This window comes from Fundulus heteroclitus, chromosome 11, assembly GCF_011125445.2.
Source record: "Fundulus heteroclitus isolate FHET01 chromosome 11, MU-UCD_Fhet_4.1, whole genome shotgun sequence".
NCBI classification, from domain to species: domain Eukaryota; kingdom Metazoa; phylum Chordata; class Actinopteri; order Cyprinodontiformes; family Fundulidae; genus Fundulus; species Fundulus heteroclitus.
This window is the reverse complement of record NC_046371.1, coordinates 24247716-24266969: the sequence shown is the minus strand read 5'-3', so window position 1 is coordinate 24266969 and position 19254 is coordinate 24247716. Positions and strand designations below refer to the sequence as shown.

At 43.6% G+C, this 19254-nt stretch overlaps 2 protein-coding genes across 8 annotated transcripts in view; both read right to left on the bottom strand.

Annotated features, from left to right (window-relative positions):
- Positions 1–10079, bottom strand: part of ltbp3 (latent transforming growth factor beta binding protein 3) — a 64594-nt gene extending 54515 nt beyond the window's left edge. For 2 of the 4 annotated variants that reach the window (XM_012867129.3, XM_012867132.3), the window contains exon 1: positions 9385–10078. In XM_012867129.3, coding sequence (XP_012722583.2) covers positions 9385–9625 — 241 coding nt within the window. In that variant the 5' untranslated portion in view covers positions 9626–10078. Of the gene's footprint in view, positions 1–3976; positions 3998–9384 lie in introns of those variants that run through there. The other 2 variants (XM_012867131.3, XM_036143203.1) reach the window with 2 other exon arrangements.
- Positions 10080–13904: 3825 nt separating this feature from the next.
- Positions 13905–19254, bottom strand: part of si:ch1073-224n8.1 (zinc finger protein 835) — a 6785-nt gene continuing 1435 nt past the window's right edge. For 2 of the 4 annotated variants that reach the window (XR_004931933.1, XR_002428415.2), the window contains 2 exons: positions 16123–17369; positions 13905–14096 (listed from right to left, as the gene is read on the bottom strand). Coding sequence is in view for 1 of the 4 variants with exons in the window: in XM_012867135.3 (XP_012722589.2) it covers positions 16423–17369 (947 nt within the window). In the remaining 3 variants the exon portion in view is untranslated. Of the gene's footprint in view, positions 14097–15676; positions 17370–19254 lie in introns of those variants that run through there. The other 2 variants (XR_002428416.2, XM_012867135.3) reach the window with 2 other exon arrangements.

Here is a 19254-nt window from a genome sequence, read left to right as displayed (position 1 = left end):
GTTGTTTGTTTGAGTAGGGCTCAGCACACAGCTCCTGAGAACACGGTCCTCCCTGTGACGACGGAAAAATATAGCCTCTAATTGCTGCTTTGTTTTCCAAATGTAATTTACTGTGATTTTTTTTTTTTTCTTTTTTTTTTTTTTTTTAAAAAAAGCTCACGCCGCAGAACTGTTGACATGCAGGATTCGGATTTCATGGGGGAAATTCTGACTGAGATCACGGCGGCTTGAAAAATAATCAAAACGCCTCAACTTTTTAGCTGCAACCGATGCAGTTAAACGCGTTAAAGGGTTCTAGCGGGACTTAATGTGATCGACCAACGCAAAGTGGTGCGTAACTGTGACGTGGAAGGGAGATGATACATGGGTACCGCCCCTCAGTCCATTGCAGTTACAGCTGCGTGTCTTGTGGGTGTTTCACTACCAGCCTTTGCACATCCTGAGGCTGAAATTTTTGCCTGTTCTGCTTCGTAAAACATCTTGAGCTCAATAAGACTGCATGGAGAATTATCTGATTATTATTTGATTATCTGACCAGTTTCCTTGCTGTCATATAACCCAAAGAGGGCAGGTTCGGTCTCATCTGACCAGATCAAATTCTTCATGTTTTCTGCGTCTCCTACATGGGTAAACTGTTATGGCTGTCTTTCTACTGATGCCGGACTGAACAATAACTGTGTTTCCATCCAATTATCATTCGGATTTTGGGCAAACTTTTGAAATGTCGCAAAAGGGTAAACGCGAATCAGACGCGTTTCCATTTACTGGTTTGTAGCGGATTAACCAGCCGACGCGAACCATGGCGTCGTCACACGTTGACGTTAGCTGTAATAAACAGAAAGTAGAGGTTTCAAATAAGCATGGAACAGATCATTAATGGAGCGAAGTTTTTATAAATGTGATGCTATTTTATCTTATTTTTTTCACGGATGAGAACAAGGCTTTGTTCAAGTTGCAGGTGTTGATGCTCAGTTCCGATTTTTTTTGCTGAAATCGGATGTTTTCGAGGTGGCTGTTCATACTACTATTAAATGCGACCGCCGTCATTCTGCTGTCTGAACGGTTCAAACCGACCCGCATGCACAGATGACAGAAAGAGACGTCACACAGCAGCACACTGTTTACGGAAGTAAACATGTTCAGTAAAGTTTTTTTTTTGGCCGGCAATCTCTCCTTGTTATTATTTAGAAAGCTGCTGAGCAATGGGAGCCGACAATAATAAGACCATATCATAGCTAGATGAAGTTGGGTAAGTAGAAAGCAGCTATTAATGGTCTTTATGGAGCGCTAACTGCTACTGCTGTGTGTGAATGTGCAGCGAGAGCCAGGACAGTGACGTAAAACACGGATAAAAAGTGATGTGACCGTTCACACTGCGGACGCTTTGAAAACAATCTGATACATATTGGAATTAATACCACATATGGAAGTGGCACAGATTTTTTTTTTTTTTTTTTTTTTTGAAAGATCAGAATTGGGCCCTTCTCACTGCGGTGAAAAAGATGAGATTTAGGTCTCACTTCCCTGCAGTGTGAATGTGGCCTAAGAAATGCATTCAGGAAGACGCAGGCAGCAGAAAACAACCGATCAGTCATGTGAGGTACATGTTCACTACGTCAGAGCTTATTCGACAAATGTGTTGCTATCTCCTGTTAGGCATATTTATGTTTTTTCGAAATAGTCAAAACCCACCGCAGACGAGCGTAAAACCTTTTTTGCTAAATTTTCTGAGTTAATACGAATTTTGCCGTTTCCATCAACCTTTTTTAATGCGATATTTCATAATGCGGCATAAAAGAATGTGAGATGTCCAAGATTTGGGATATTGTTTCATAACCTAACCCTTCTTTTAACTCTTACCCCTGAGCTGAGTTGTCTGCTGTGGTCTACATGAAGCTGTTTGTGAACTAACCTCTGAGACCTTCACAGAGCAGCTGTATTTATGCTAAGATTATTATATTATTAAGCTGCCTGTCAAGAGAATTGGTTGCAATGGCTTTTATTTAGGGGTGTAATGGGTACTGAATACAAACACAACATGCAGCCCTTAAAAACACATAAAAATCCATGGATCACTTTCCTTCCACTTCAAAAGGGAAACGGAAGGAAGGCTCTGTGCCGCGGGACTGGTTGACACAAACAATTTGGAAAATGTTTTGCAACTCTGATAACCTGTCAGCCCCCACCAGCCATTCAGAGTTGTGCTTCCTCTGTGCTGGATCACATCTCCACCACCACCACAGCAAGCATCACCACTCAGAAGCAGGTCACCATGTTCCCAAAATCAGAAGGCCTGAATGAACAGGAATGTCTGTCTTAGGACCTGCAACATCACCTTCAGACCTGGAGACGCTCAAGCCTACAGCACAGCACAAGCCGACCATAAACAACGCATCCAGTAAGCCAGATTCTGATATAAGCTGAGGGTTGAGAAGCACTTCTCCAACTCTTGAAGCTGTGGTGACCTTCTGCACCAGAGCGCATGCTAACCCTCTGTATCACAGCTTGGTTCAGTAACTGCTCCGTTTCAAACCAGAGGGTGTTATAGAGGGTGGTGAAAGCTGGCCAGCACCACTTCCTGCTGTTGAGGACATTTACAGAAAAGCGTCGTGTGAGGAGGGCATTTAACATCAGGGAATAACCCTGCCACCCATTATACAGACTGTTTGTCCTCCTGCCCTGTGGGAGGCGCTACAGTGGTCCCAGGACCAGAACAACCTGGTTCAGAAAGAGCTTTTTGCTCATTGCCATCTCTGTGCTGAACCAGGTCCCCTGACCTCCCCTTGAATAAAAAAAGAAGACAATAGAATAAACTATCAATAATGTCTCAACGAGGTAAATATTAGTTCATTTTCTTTCAAAGAATGTGTGTGGGTGTGTGTGTGGGGGGGTCTTAGATTATCTTGTATGGGGCCCAGGCAAGGCTGTCAGCTGGCCTGTCTACAGTAATAGTTATTCCGCAAACACATTTAGAAATATATTCTGGTGCCGCTCTGTAAATAGCGCTACATTATCTTGTCAGAACTTAACCGCTTGTGGTCGGAAGCAATCTTGCATTTCGTTGCCTTGCACTTGTGACACAAGCAACGACAGCAAAGTTGAATCTAATCTAATATAAAAAGAAATGAGGCTCTGTCTTATACCATCTGACTGATCTACTCTGATGTCTCTGGCTGTAGCATGACAAAAATGGGGAACAAATCTAAGGGCTTCAATGCTGTTAGCAATACAAACGAAACTGCTTCTGGGATCCAATTGAATATTGTGGCGTAACAATAAAAGGCAAAAAATAAATAAATAAATAAATCAAATAACCAGACAATTTACTGTAACTATGTAGAAAAAAGTTACTTTTTTAGATGTAGCTAAAATAAATGTAACGACATCTGCAGCGATCCATTGTGATGTTGCATGTGTGTGTGCATGTGTGTGTGTGTGTGTGTGTGTGTGTGTGTGTGTGTGTGTGTGTGTGTGTGTGTGTGTGTGTGTGCGTGCGGTCCGGCTGTAATCCTGCTTGTAGAGTGGTGAAAGATTTATTGGAGCAGAAGACCTCAACTAACCCCATGTGTTACTTTCTCTACAAGCATAAATAGACAGGGAGAGGTGACAGAATGTCCCACGAATGTTAAACTCAGCCTAGAGGAAAGCTTCATGCTTCAGGCAAAACACCCCCCCCCCCCCTCACACGCACACACACACACACACAAACACACAACATTTCAACTCAGGTAAGAAGCTTTCATGATCCTTAAGCTCCCAATGAATGCGTTTGTTTGTTTGTGTGTGTGTGTGCGTGTGTTTCGGAGGGCGAGAGCCGTGCCCCTACTCAGAGTTCATTCCAACCTGTGGCAAAACTACGGTGTCCTGCAGGTTTTTTAGTCGCCAGCTTTAGGCCTCCTTCTCCACAGTACGGCGCGAGAGAAAGAGGAGTGCGTGGGGGATGAGCAGAAGGCCCTGAAAGGTAAAATAAACTTACCTCCCCGCACTGAGAGAACGCAGACCCTGCCCCGTTTACTGAATTCAACTGACTTCTCTTCGTTCTCCGGCTCCCACGGACCCCTGACCCCTGACCAAGGAGAAACCAAAACAAACCACAAGGCTACTACTGTCACTTCCCTCTAAATACAAAAACCACATGGGAAAGCCCCCGAAATAGCCGCTTGCCACGATGCCCGATTTAAAGGGGGGGACGCCAAGCCCAGACTGGGGCACTATGAGAACACTTCCTGTGCAACACGGGGGCCTCTGTGCCCAGAATAAGACGGGAGTCCAGAGCAGCTCGGCCGTCCCGGAGTAAAGGAGTAAAGGCGCGGATGCTGCTAAAATGGAGAAGGAGAAAAAAAGGCGAGGGGCTTACAGCGTGATTTGTCTGAGCCAAACAGCTGCTGTCAGTACGGCTGATGTATGAGATGCCTCAGTGAGAGCAGCGGCGTTAAGAGAGAAAGAAGGGAAGAAAATACCTGGGATTTGTTGGTGAAAACCCTTTTTTTGTTGTTGTCGTGAGCAACCATTTTATGTCCGCACATAAATCATTCTGAAGGAATATTTTAAAACAATGTAAAATGGAGCGTTCGACTCATGTACTCATGAAACTAAAAAAAAAAAACATTTTCAGATTTGGAGGGTTCTAGTTGGCAAGGAAATTATACCTGATCCTACATAAAAAATGTAAAATAAAATCTATGAAGATTGACTTGCTGGTCCAATTTCTACCCCAGATCCTCAAAATCCAAGAGATTTAAAATGCAACAAACTCCTATATTGCTATTAGATTTTTGCACATTGGCCCTTAAATGAATCTAGCTATTTATCGACAAGCGTGTCCTCTTGTTTGTTTTTTTTTCTCTTTATAATTACATGTATGATAAAAATAGAAATTCAGCTATGGTTGAATAGAAAAGACCTTAAAATGCAGGTGAAGTGCATTAGAGAGATCGACAGGTCTCAAGATGTCATGTCTATCCCCCCCTCTATTTTATGGAATTTATTTAGTGATTTGCCCTCTGCTCAGCAGCCTTAGGAACTGATATTAATTTGCCTGAAAGATCAAACATCTTAAAACCTTGAAAGTGCGCTGAGTTGCCCCGAGATTCATTTCACAGAGGAACGCTGACGGTATCCAGCTGAATATGTTTGCAACATTTTACTGGATACAGCGCCGACTGTTTCAAGAAAAACTTGGAAGACAACTCCGATCAGTCACATACGCCGTTTAGCGTTCAAATGTCCAGCGTTTGCGAGTTTAAGCTGTAGATCTAACTTTTTTTTAAGCCCCTCTCAGTTTTTAAAAAATCACTGCATTCCTGACTAGACGCAGAAACCTCTGCCAACACCAATATGTCCTGCAGCTGTTCAAACCTACAACCTGAGTTTGCTGTCCTGTTGTTTTCAACCACGTTCTCGTCTGTGTCTTTCACATAAAAAAAAAAAAAAAAAAGTGAAATTCTTTGTGTGCACAACGAAGCGGTCAGGACAACACGTATCTAAGACCAAAGTGTTGCAAAGAAGCCCATTCCGAAATGCACAAATATGGAGACGTCTGCATTGTTCCTGCTATCCCAAAGGCCGTTTTGACACGAGAGAGAGAAATTTCCTCCTGCCCGGACCACATTCCAGCTAAAGTCGAACCCTTGGCCAAACTCAGCGAGGACCTAGATACTTTGACTGGGAGACGCAGGAGACGGGGGGGGGGGACTACGCACACGGTGGGACCATGATTCAGACCAAATGTGAGGTGCTGCGAGGTATTCCAGGAATCCAATATGCCTCTTTTGATTTATTCGGCGTAGAAGCTCAGGAACGTGATGCATCGGATGGAAACCGGGGCAAAAGAGGGAAACCTGAAGCCTGAGCCAACTCTCTCTGACTGCGAGCGGCGTCAGGGAGGAAGAACGCCGTCATGGCGCTTCAGGCGGGAGTCCTCGGACTTCAAAAGGCACCGCGGTCGTTAAAGCGCATTATACTTACACTGCAGTTCGCTTTATGCAGAACGTGCCAGTTTCTCCTCTCCTTAAAAAATACCAACACAAGCGTGCGTGGATTTAAAAACTATACGTAAACAAGACGGAGTTAGCATCAGTAGCTATTGAAACATGAAACACTTTTATTTACTGAACAGGAGATGAAAATGTAGCTTATTTGTGGATCGTTTCCTTTTAGTTTCTAACTCCGTCCGCAGTCTTTTTTTTTTTTTTTTCCTATTGAGAAGACTGGGGGGTGGAAGGGGGATTACTTGAATCCAGTTCTTTGGGTCTGTAGACTCCACGGCTCCACGGCTCACCACAGCGGATCTGATACAGCACCAAAGAAAGGCTCCACCTATGTCAACCAGACACTGGAGTCAAGTATAAGAAGAAAGTATAGATCTGGAGAGTACATTTATCTTCTGTGTAATGAGCCATGCCGCGATAATTAAAGTGCAACATGGGAATATTTTACAGCATTTAAGCGCAGGGTGAGACCCACCTCACCTCATCTTAACCTCCTACTTAGAGAGTCTGAGTCGAGTCGACAGGAGTCTTATTCAGTTGAGTTGAAATCAGCTCAGTCACAATAACGGATGCTTTAAGGAAGACGGTTTTACAGTGCAGTGAAAAAGCTGTTGTTTCCCTTACAGATTATTTCTATGTTTTTGTTTTTCACTTGTCAGATCAGAGGACAAAATTTAATGTCGAACCAAGAAATCCATTAAATAAAAAATGCTGAACACAGGGAACATTTATGAGCCTTCCTGGGAGTGGGCGGCCTACGAAAACAAAAAAAATACTGTAAAAGCATCAATGAGTCATCCAGGAGGTCACAAACGACTCGGTTAAATCAGCGATCACGAGAAAGAGACTCTGCAGAAATGGCGTCCATTGGAGTTTCAAGGAGGAAACCACTGCTGACTGAAAAGGATGTAAACACAGATCCCACATTTTCCCAAAGACAGCATTTTAGTGATGAGCGAGACTCAAATTCGGCTTCCTGGTCCTTATTTTTCTCTTATGTGTACAAACGCTAATAACAAAGCCCACATTGTCATTTAATGAATTAAAAGTCTTTGTGGCTCATTCAGACAACGCTTTGGACACATGAATTGTTTTTCCAGATTCTTTTTGGACACTGTGTCCTGGAAATGCTTCTAAACAAAATATATTTTTTTTACTGTCAGGATCAATAACATTTAGGTCGTTGTTATTTCTCTGACAATTACATCGCCTGACGTCTTGAAGCAAGTCTGCATCTGTTTAGCGTTTTTATACACTTACAGTTTAGATTAAAATAATCTTCAAATGGTAAGATAATTTTTCATTATTTTCTCACGAATAAAGCATTACATTTGAAAAAAAGCCGGGTTACTTCATTAACCCTATTGCTGTATTTACTACATTTTATAGCTTATATCATCGGATGTGTTGTGATTCCTTTACAATAGTAAATTACATTTTAGCGATAATATTAGCTTTGATTAAAGATACAAAGATTAACAGTCTCATGTTTGGCCCAATACTTTGAAAATATCCACTGAGATCACTGCTAAAAAGATTATTTACACTTGAGTGTCATGTATTAATGATCTACAAGTCAATACTGTTGCTGCCTTAGATGTCCATACATCATGACAGCTAAGATGCTTAAGTGCAAAGACAATAGTCCTGAGTTTAAATTTTTTTATCTATTTTTTATAAATTACTTTGATTTTACTTGCTTATTTTTTCATAATTTTCTGTTGCAACTGAGTGCTTCCTGCATTTAGAAATCCCCGTATTACATCTGTGCATGTTAAAAGTCATCTGTGAATAAGATCGACTTAATGATTGCTGTGAGCGGAGCAGGAAAACGTGGTATGTCTATTGTGAATCATGTAAAGCAGCATATCGAATGCTCTCCTATCAAGTTGCAGCCCTGACTATTATCCTAAATATATAGTTTATGTTTTTGATGAAGCAGACAGTTCCAAATACGTAACCTTACCCGCTGCCAGGTTCTTTCTTTTAAGCAGAAGACATTATTTCTTTTCTAAGGGGTGCTTAATACAATGCCTCGGAGTCAAAAACCTCAATTTTTTTTTGTAACTGGGATTTTATTTGATAGATGAAAATAATTGCCATATCATTGTAAGTTGGAAGGAAAGTCTGGAAAGTGAACCTTCCCCCAGTTTCGGGTTTTCTAAATCTCAAAGGTCACCCTGTGTCTAGCTCCATCACGTCCACTTTCACATGCTGCATCCCACAGCCTGGTGCTGCCACGTTTCACGGTGGGGAGTGTGTGTTCAGAGCGACGTGGAGTGTTACTAAGCCAGAGTTTAATCTGACCAGAACACCATGTTCCACGGTGTGCTGACTCCCACACATGGTTTGCAGAAAAATGCGAGCTGTGTTTTTTTAAATGGCTTTTTTTTTTTTTTTTTTTTTTAAACAACAATAGGTTTCTTTTTGCCACTTTTCCATAAAGACCAGATTTGTGGAGTAACTGTTTAATAGCTTTAGGGCCAACAGATTCTCTCCCACCTGAGTGGTGCATCTCTGCAGCTCTTCCAGAGTATCGTGGGCCTACTTCTGTGGTTATTGCGCTCTGGATGCCGTCTCCATAGGTCTCCATTGGTGCCATAGTCCTGATTTTTAAACGTTGGATCGAGTGGTGTTCTGTGAGATGATTTTATTGTTTCATAACATAGCATAACCCTGGCATTAACATTCTCCGCATTATCACTGAACTGTCTGCTGTGTTTCACTTCCCTTATGGTGCTGCTTGTTCACCAATAGTCTCAAAGAAACCTCTGAAGGCTTCACAGAACATCCACATGTTTCAATTAGGTTCATGCAGACTGGCGAGTCCTGAAGGCAATGGGTTGGACCGGATTATTTATAGGTATCGTGGTTAACGGGGTTGAATGCAAACGCATGCTGAGATTATTATTGGCGAAAGCCTCTTAAAACCGACGTGTATCCTTTACTTTGCACTCAATGATTCCGTGGGTCATGTAAAATCCTAATAAGATGTCCGGAGGTTTCACGAAAAACAAATCTAAAAAAAGTCTTTTAAAAGTGAAATGTAAAACACCACGCTGCTACAAAATAGAAAGTACACTGCTTCCTCAATAGTATTACTTGATTGTTTGGTTTTAAAGTTTTAGGCCTATATAAAATCTATTTATGTTTTGCTTCTGGGTGCAGCCTTGGCTCGCCTCATTCTGCCCAATTAGGCTTTTTTTTTATAGAGTTCCCTGGCTGTGATTAGCATTTTCACTGTCCCTGGTGTTTTTATAAGGTCTGCCTGGAACCCAGCGTGACCTTTAAAGCCCAGAGGTCAGCCCGGAGGCCTATTCATATCTGCCCCTCCTTGCCACCGATAATAATAATAATAATAATAATAATGCGCCATTGTTCCAGCCTCACTCACCAACCCTGAAGCCCTGTCCGATGAGCGTGTCCGTGCCCTGGCCGTTCTCCCCGATCAGCGTGGTGTTGTTGCCCTGCTCGCACCGATCCTGGCACTGGCCCTTCAGGCAGATCCGCTTGCAGATGAGGGGCGCGATGACCACCTTGAAGCGCTCCCGTGCCGAGGCGCGCTCCGAGCACCACACCAGCCCGTGGACGCTCAGCCAGATGACGAGCAGACGGGAGACGATCAGACAGGGCATCCTGGCATCCTTCGCTGCCCTGCGCAGAGACCCGAGCGCATGAAAGCCGCTGGCTTCAGCTCCAGCCTCAGCTTTGTTATCCGAGGGGAGCGCTTTTGACGTCCAAAACAGTGGAGCTCTTCCAAAGGAGAAAAAAAAAAAAAAAAGAAGCGCGTCCTCACTTCTGTGTTCTTCTTTGAGGAAAGAAAAGTTACTCCCTGCGCGTATCCGAGTGGTCCGTCCGCAGAAGTGCCACGTTTGCCATCCTTGGAGGTTTTTCCCCCCCCAGTTGGTCCGAAAAAAGTTGCTGCGGCTCTCTTCCTTCTTCTTTTCGCCTCGCTGCGCTGGAGAGTCGGAGAGCACTGGCGCATATGAGGGCTTGGGAGAGAAAGAAGGGAGGAGACGGAGGAGAGGTGAAAAGGGAGGGAGCCAATCGTCTCCGGTGAAGGCTCGCTGTTGCAGGCAGGCAGGCCAAACGGTGTAGGAGCACTTTCCTTGTTAGTTCTTCCTCCCAGGACCTCCTCCTCTCCTCCTCCTCCTCCTCCTCTGCTGACCGACCCCGGCGCACAGAGCCGACCGCGCTACGCAGATCACAGCTGCACAGCTGTGTGTGTCTCTGTGACTCACAGAAACTGCTGTCAGCCACTGATTTATGACTTGATGCACCTTTCTGTCGAGGTTCGTGTCTGGAAATCTAGGAGCGTGGGACGCAGGGGCGTAGCTATGAGAACCTGAAACACTGGGGGGCTTTGCCCAAGCCAGAACAACAGGATGTGTAGCAGTTCTCTGGCTGGACTGGGCTTTTAATTGGATGAAAAGTAATCCGAAGACACGAGCAATCCTTTTACCCAAATGCTGGGCATCAGCACAGCAGACATCCCACTGGATATATATACATGTGTGCTCTGGTACTAATTCCTGGTGAAACGTCAACATATAAATGTCACAAGAGCTGCTTTAAAAAATCACCAGGAAGTCTGTGTCTGAGAATAAAATATAAGAAATTGAAATCAGTGCTTTGTAGAGCCACCTTTTGCACCAATTCCAGCCGCAAGGGGCTTTGGATGCGTCTCCATGAGCTCCCCACATCTCACCACTGAGACTTTTGCCCATTCTTCAAGGCAAAACTGCTCCAGCTCCTGTTTGCAGGATGGTTTTGCACTGGTCAACAGCAATCTTTAAGTCTAACCACAGATTTTCAATTGGATTGCGCTCTGGACTTTGACTAGGCCATTCTAACACATTTAAAGTGTAACTCACCCCCATGTAAAAGTAAAACCCCCAGCCCCCAGACAAATGTGTACATTTCCATCAAAGTGGGCGGGGATCCTTGGGAACAGGAGGAGAGGGGGCTGTGTTCAGCATGGGGTGGGTGGGGGGGGCTTGATTTGCCATACTGAATCATGGAGAGTGAGCAGGATCGGTCCAGTTCTACATCATCATATATATTTCTCAGATTGTAATCCAGGCGGGATTCTTCTTCATCTTCTCGCCACCTCTGACATGCCTGCTCCACGGCAGGATGCTGCCACCGCCATGTTTCGCTGTGGGAACGGTCTGCGTGGAGTAGTGTGCAGTGTTAGTTTTCCAGAGCACATGCCTCCACATGTCTGCTGTGTTCGCTGTATGACTTTTACCAAACAGTAAATTGTATTTCTAACGACTTTCTTTCAATAACTGCTTTCTTAATAAAGCCACTCCTCCAAAAGGGCCAGATTTGTGGGGGAGCACTATTAGTAGTTATCCTGCCTCTGAATCTCTGCAGCTCCTCCAGAGTTACCACAGGCCTCTTGGCTGCTTCGTTGTCCTTCCCTGCGCCGTCAGCTTGGGTGGGCGACCGTGTCCGGTGAACTTGCAATTGCGCCGTCCTCTTTCCATTTTCAGACGATGGACTGAAAATATCTCCGGAAGATGTACCGTAACCTTGCTTCAAACTTCTCTATAACTGGTTGCCTTTAATGTGATTTAAGGGTGATATTTCTGAAGCAATTGTTAAAAATAAAAGCATGTTGCATTTTAACGGTGACCAAAAATTAAGCGTCTTGCATGGGTCACAGCTCCAATTTATTTACATAACAAAGATATATCCCCAGCTTGTCACTAGATACTGCACATGCTCACTAAAGACCTTTTTTTTTTTTTTTTACTTTACTCTGTTTTGTAAGATCGTGAAATTAATTAAAGGATAAATGAATGGCACAAAGCTTACGAAGCATAGTGACTGCAACAACTACAAGCATCTGCCCTGTTAACAGAGCTGCCAGCTGAGGTTTTTTTTTTTCCAACCCTGCTGCAAATTACAGAGTAACATCATGAGTCCACACAACTAAATGACACCCGAGCCTGCAGGGATGCACTCTCACTGAAGAAGACTGTAATTGTGACAGCAGACTATCATCTGAGCCAGACTCAGCTGAGTCTTTGGCTTACGCTGATCGATATATATATATATATATATATATATATATATATATATATATATATATATATATATATATATATAAACAACCTAAAAGCACACCGATGTAAGGTCTGCAGGGGTCTCAGGCACAACAAAGGGACACCAGAGAAACAATTGAGCTACTTCCTCGTTCAAAAAGTGAGAGTGTTTGCCTTCAGTCGCAAAGGAAATGACTGCATGGGTCTGCAGAGTTCACAGGGCCACTCTCACATTTCTCTGCTGAGCTGCTCACTGTCGGCGTGTCATCGGCTGCCAAGACACACACACACACACACACACACACACGCACACACACACACACACACACACACACACACAGTGTAAACACGTTGTGGGTCACACAGGAGCCAGTCCCAGGTTATTTGTTGGTACAATATAATGACTTCCCGTCCTGAAAACAGCGACCTGAAAGGTGCTTGGTGCAGCACATGATAATGAGAGAAACAGAGAAGAAGACGAGCAACCTGGTGTGACTGAAGGCAGGAGCAGGAGCACCAGTTCTGGATAAATTAAAGGTGCAACATGACAAGCTGCAGCACAACGGTCCCCACAGTGACCAACGCAACATATCCTGCTGCTAAGTCATGCTTTCATGCTTTAAAATTTTAATTTCTTTCTTTTTTTTTTCTTTTTTTTAAATGCCACCTTGTTTTTGTAAATGTCCCATTTATCATCTAGGGTTTACCTTTCCTTTAATTGTAAAGCCGGGGGTCTAGTTTAAGAGAGAAAACAAGAGCTGTAGAGATATAAACCCTCTGAGATTAAACAGACGGCTTCCATTAAGGAAAGGACGAGCCGATAAGACTTCAGCTCAGGCTGCTCTTTTTTCCTGGTGGGCAAAAGTTTTCATTAAAAAAAAGGAAAAAAATTTAAAAACTGAAAACGTGTCTTTCTGTGATAATGAGCAAAAGTAATATTCCTCGCACTTTTGGTTTGTCTTTGTGTTGATTTTGAATAACTATGTTCAGTGTTCACTGTACTTTCATTGCCATAATTGAGTTTTTTTTTAAAAGTAGTTGGTCAAACGCAATTGTTTTACTTTACTTTCATATCTATATCTATCTATCTAGATAGATAGATATAGATAGATAGATAGATAGATATATAGCTAGCTCATCCTTTTCCATTACCTCTAGTTCTCATCACTTGTAAAGCATGTGTTGCCCTGTGTATAAGGTTTGTTATATAAAGACGGGTAATCAATAAATTATTCTATACTTAAAGACATAACAGTGAATACTCTTTTCTTCTAGTATTTAGCTGCTCATTGGTTTCTCTTTGACAGGCGAACATTGGATTGCATTCTAGTTTCATTTTGGTGACCGTCTTCTAAAAGGTAAACTTGAAGAACTCCAATGGTCCTTTAGCTCCACCACAAGGAGAGAATTGTACTTTCAAGTAAAAAAAAGAAAAAGTCCCAACAACTTTAGCATAACAGGCCATAAACTGACGCATTAACTACACTCCATGTGAGAGGTTAGCATGATGGTACAACTTAAAACCGTTTTAAAATCAAGTTGTGGGTAAACGTCATGCATAGGGGCTCAAATGTCCACTTCCTAAAGTTGTATTTTTGCTAAACGTCCCAAGTTGCACCCGATTACACATCAACGGCTTTCCAGCATAATTCTGGCTGAATATCCGAACACTCCTCTGGGCAGAATTGGTGGAGGAGAAGTTAGTATTAGTAGGACTCCAGACTCAGATGAGACTCCAGTGTCCTAAACTATATTCTATCATTGGTTCACCAGATCTTTCTATCTTTAAGCAAACTGGTTAATATATCACTACGCTTTTATCTTTGAATTCCACTAATAAAAACAAACAAAAACACAGTAGGAGGGTAGGTAAAAACAAGGTCCTTTAATATAATCCTATTTACAGAACCTAAAAAAAAAGAAAAAAACGGTTAAAAGCGATTTTATCAACTTTTTTAATTCACGAAAGCATAAAAAAACTCACTCATTTCACATGTAGTATCAACTTCCTGACAACAAATGACATGTTTTTAACCTACATGCAGAGGTCCTCCTGTAAGTAAAAAAACCACAAAAAAAAAAAACAACGATTATCTGGGGCAGACTTTTGGGATCTTGGATATATACAGCAACAAATATGTATCAATGACACTGAGAATAACCATACTGTTATATATAGAGGTGTTAAGTGGAGATTATATTAGTATATATGTAAAATAACACCGACGTTTAGCTCAAAGCATAGCGCCCCAACAGCAGAGGAGAAAAGCGGCATGAAAACGCTCTCAGGTGAACAGGTCTAATTATTTACATACACGCGTCGACGACCTAAAAATTATGATTCACGTCACATTTTTACATCGTTGTCACACATGAACTTTTCCCTCCAAAAAGATCTCCTTCTTAAAGCAAATAATAAAAAAACAATTTGATCTATGTACAGAAACACAGGGTTACAGAACAGGTGAGGACTACAGGGAGCCGGCAGCTTAAAGGGAAACTGATCGTAGAACAGAAAGGCTTTGTTGAGATCCTGGCAGAAGGCTGAAAATTATTTTTAAACGCCGTGGAGGAACTACGAAGGTGACTGAAAGCACCGTGTTTAAACGGGATCCGGGCGCATGTCGATGCCTGCTGCTCTTTTAATGGTTTAATGAACCGACCCGGTATGTGTGCGGAGTTTTTTTTCAACTGGGACTGAGGAGCACTTTGCAAGCGAACCCGTGAGACGTGGCTCTGCATTTTGTATTTCCTCAAACCAAAGATGCCTTGAGGAAATACAAAATAGCGAGGAAAGCTATCCAGATCAACCTGACCTTATGTGAAAAAGCTTTTTTTCTCCCCTACAGCTAATAACAGCTGATTGGTGGCAAACTGGCATTAGATTGTAATAAGCGGCCATTATTCTTTAACATTGCAAAAGAGGAAATTTGGTCCGCTCTTCATTGCAGAATTGATTCAATTCAGCAGCAGTGGAGTGTTTACGAAAAACTATTCACTGTATTAAATAAATAAAATATATATATTAATTTGGATTTGTGTGCAGTTCAACAAAACATGCGTGCTGATCTTACGACACAGTTCTGGTCAAAGGTCTACAGGCACTCATCATCGCCACGAATGTCTTTAGCTTTTCGACTGATTGGCAAGAGCGATTCTACGGCTACAATATTTTTAAAGCAGCACTGTAACTTTAGCCTCTAGGGGGCGCTAAACCTGAAGCTTCCAGGTTTAGCGCCCCTGAAGGCCATTGACAACACTGCGCTGTTGCAAAATTAAACAATCCCCTTCTGTGTTTTGGAATCTGATAGCAGACTGCTAGATTATCCTCAGAGTCGCCCAAAGAAACAGGAGGAGGGAGAGGGAGGGGGAGCTCAAGGAGCCGTTTATTTTGTAACAATAAGCATGGCAAAGACAAACTTTACCCCAAGAATACGACCCTTTTAAGTTACATGGGGGAGTTTTTGAGAAGGGCAGCCCGCATTGAGCATCAATACGCAAAAAGTTCTGCATATTAACCTGAAAAGGTATTTAATGTGTCTCAAATTAAGCTAATATTTGGGTCAAAACTTACATGGTACTGCTTTAAACAAGCGAACAAGCTGCAATTTGTTGGGGATTTCCTCTAATCCAGTGTCAAAATTATACATGCAGGCACAAACATATACGTCTATCACCTAAATTAGGTGGTTAACGTCTCTTAGAGAGCTGCATCTCGAGCAGAGATGCAGCCATCAACACGCTCCTGGCATAATTTCAACCTCAAAACTTGGATGTTTTTTTTAGCAGGAAACAGATCCCAAACTTAACATCAAAAATAGACAAAGCAGACTAACGTTGGGCTTCTGGATTCACAACGATGAGTGCAAGCAGACGTCTGAGCAGAACTATAAATAAATAGGTCTGCAATTTTATAATTTCCTTAAAGATATGTCATTATGGGGGTAAAATAAGGCAGATTCTACAAAACACATTCTGCCTCACTCTCTGTTGACTTTAAATCAAATCTTGAAAGAGATACTTTCCAAAGATAAAGTAAATTTTCTCGTTTAAGACACACGCAGTCCCATAAAACGCACCGAATGCGTTTGCCGATGATCCTGTCCTGAGGTTATGATGGTTTGCCTCCTCCACGCACCCATCTGATGGTTGCGTCTGTGCTGATAGGATGATGTTAAAACTATTTACGGACAGAAACAGCAGCTTTGCTCTGACTGCTCAAACAGCAGCTGAAACTTTAAAATGAAAGCATGTAAAAACAGGAAGGAGTATTACGTTAAACCGGGGCGTGTGCAGTCTGGAGCTAAAACCCGCCGGTGTTTTCTACCATGCCTCTGTCCCTCCTGCTCCACATACGGCCTCCGCTTCTCCCTTCAGCCCTAAACGCAGTCCACAGCCGAGCCGTCCTCCTCCTCGGCCCCCCACTCCCCGAACCGCATCTGGGGGGAGGGGGCAGCAGGATGGAGGCTGTTGATGTCGTCCATGGCGTCTGGGTCCGTCTCCTCGCTGGGCGCCACCCCCATGTGGCCGCCCTCGTCGCGGTGCGTGCGCACGTGCTTGCGCAGCGCGGCGGGCTCCTTGAAGGTGCGGTTGCAGAAGGGGCAGCAGCAGGGCCGCTCCCCGGTGTGGATGAGCTGGTGGTGCTTGAGGTGCTGCAGGCGGCTGAGCCGCTTGCCGCAGATGGCGCACACGTAGGGCTTCTCGCCCGTGTGCGTGCGCCGGTGTTTGCGCAGGCCGTCCAGGTGGCGGAAGCAGTTGCCGCACTCGGAGCAGGAGTAGGGCTTCTCGCCGGTGTGGATGCGCAGGTGCGTCTTGAGCGCCCCGGACTCGCGGAAGCGGCGGCCGCAGACGGCGCACGGGTACGGCTTCTCGCCCGTGTGGATGCGGATGTGCTTCTTCAGGCTGGAGATCAGGCGGAAGGTCTTGCCGCACTCCAAGCAGTGGTGAGGCCGGTCGACGGACGGCTCCCCGGCGTTGTCGGGGGCTGAAGGCCCGGCGGACTCCTCGGCTTTGCCCGGGGAGCCTCTGGCCGCTCCAAACGTCCTGGCCAAAGGTTTCTGTTCGTCGAGACCTCCCTGCTGCTGCTGCTGCAAGGCAGCGCCACATTCACGCAGGAGTCTTTGGTGACGCAGCGGGGCGGAGAAGGAACGCGGAGCGCCTCCTTCCCCTCCGACCTGAACGTACGTAATGTCCCCCACGCTGAGGGACGCTCCGTCCCCGTCTTGGCCGTCCTTCCGGCTGGGATGGCCGGGGCCCGGAGTCGGTCCCTGCTCCTCTTTGATCTCAAATCTGGACGCTGCACTGGGACCTTGAGGCTGCCTCTCGTCTTCGGGACAAACAAGACAAAAGGTTGTTTAAAACCAGACATATATATAGAAAAAAATGCATTTATTGGCTGTGAAACCAACATACAATGCAACTATATTCAACTGTTAGAAATTACCTTGAAATGATAAGGCCCTGGGCTCGTTTTGTCGTGTTTATGTCATTACATCCCTATAACAAGTCCTCACGCCTGTTTTATCACAATAATTTCAGTGTCTCTCTATATTGAGCCAACATCTTGTTTTGTCACAATGACGCTTTCGCCGCCCCGTCATCTCGACATAATCCGATCTGGAGCTCGTCTTGAAAAACGACAGCAGCTTAATTATGTTACCCTGAATTAACAGAAAAGCAGCTTAATTACCTCGTTATATTTAATCGTCTCATCACCTTGAGGTAAGATGTGGAGCTCGTTTTGTGATGAACTGGCAGAACGAGACCTAAAGCATGTTTGGTTGTGATTAGAGTCTCGCTGTCCTTTCTTGAATGAGCAACAGCTTGAGCTTTTATTTTGTTTTACTGAGACAACGCTTTCCCCGTCTCACTACCCTGAGATAACAAGGTCCGAAGCCTGTTTCGTTATCATTTTTCTTAATATAATGAGCTCTTGAGCTTCTTTATCGTGACGTTTTTATTGTCCCTTTACCTTATGTGTGATAACAAGACCTTAAGTTCGCTTATTGTAATGACGGTTTCATTGAATTATCTTGAGATACGACCTTGTTTAGTCAGAATTAGGATTTCATTGTCATTATACTGACATACACTGCAAAAAGGGAACTAAAAGTAAGTAAATATTTCTTGAAATTAGTTTATTTTTCCTTGATTTGAGGAGCTAAGCAAGACTATTTGCCAATGGAATGAGTATTTTTACTGCTAAAATAAGATAGATATCCTGCACTTGAAATAAGATGGAGGTTAATTCCTATTTTAAGTGCAAAAATCTTATTCCATTGGCAAATAGTCTTATTTAACTCCTCAAATTAAGGAAAAATACACTGATTTCAAGAAAATTTCACTTACTTTTAGTTCCCTCTCTGCTGTGTAGCGGCATCGTGAGGCCTTTGTGTTTGGAGTAAAAGTTTAATTACCTCTTTATGTCGAGATCAAAAGGACAACCAGCTTGTTTTCGACAATTGTCATTATTTTGTATTTATGTAGTCTATTTCGTCATAACTCCTTTACTACACAATTATCTTTTCAGCTTCAGCTGAAAGTTTTGTCGAGTAATTAAACACCGATTTTAGTTTTTTCTTTCCTCGCTAGAAGTGCTATTAATGCCTTGAGGTGGACCGGTCAGAGCCCAGACTCCAGTCATCAGAGAATCTGTGGAGGTGGCTTAACGATCAGGGGGATAAACCGTCGAAAATACCTGTGGAAACGCGCAAAAAGCTGCTCAGCAGTTATAAACGTTTTTATTGCTGTGCCGCTAATAATCATTTTTGTATTGGCTCTATATAAAAGAGTATAAATCATTGCCTTTTTTTGATTAAAATGAAAATAAAACTGAATAATTTGTTCTTCATAGTTAATCGTTGTTTTTAAATCATCCTTTGAGGGATGCCTCTCCCGTTTCCAATCAAGACACAAACTATGTGGATGAATCACAAATAATCATGAACACACATTTGCCAGATAAATTGCCGTTTGACTGCATCTCAACACCTCAACTTCGTGCTGTTAACGAGCTCGTCGTCCAGAGATGTCAGAGATGCTGCCCGACTGGTTCGAGCTCGGACGTCCGTCACGGACTAAGGCTTACCCCCCAGGGCGCCGTGATGTCCGGGGTACACGGACCCATCGGCTAGAACAGGAACCGCTCGCTTCTGCAGAACTACTCACCCAAAACAATGACTCTCAGTTGGTGCCTCTTGGTCTCATCCTCC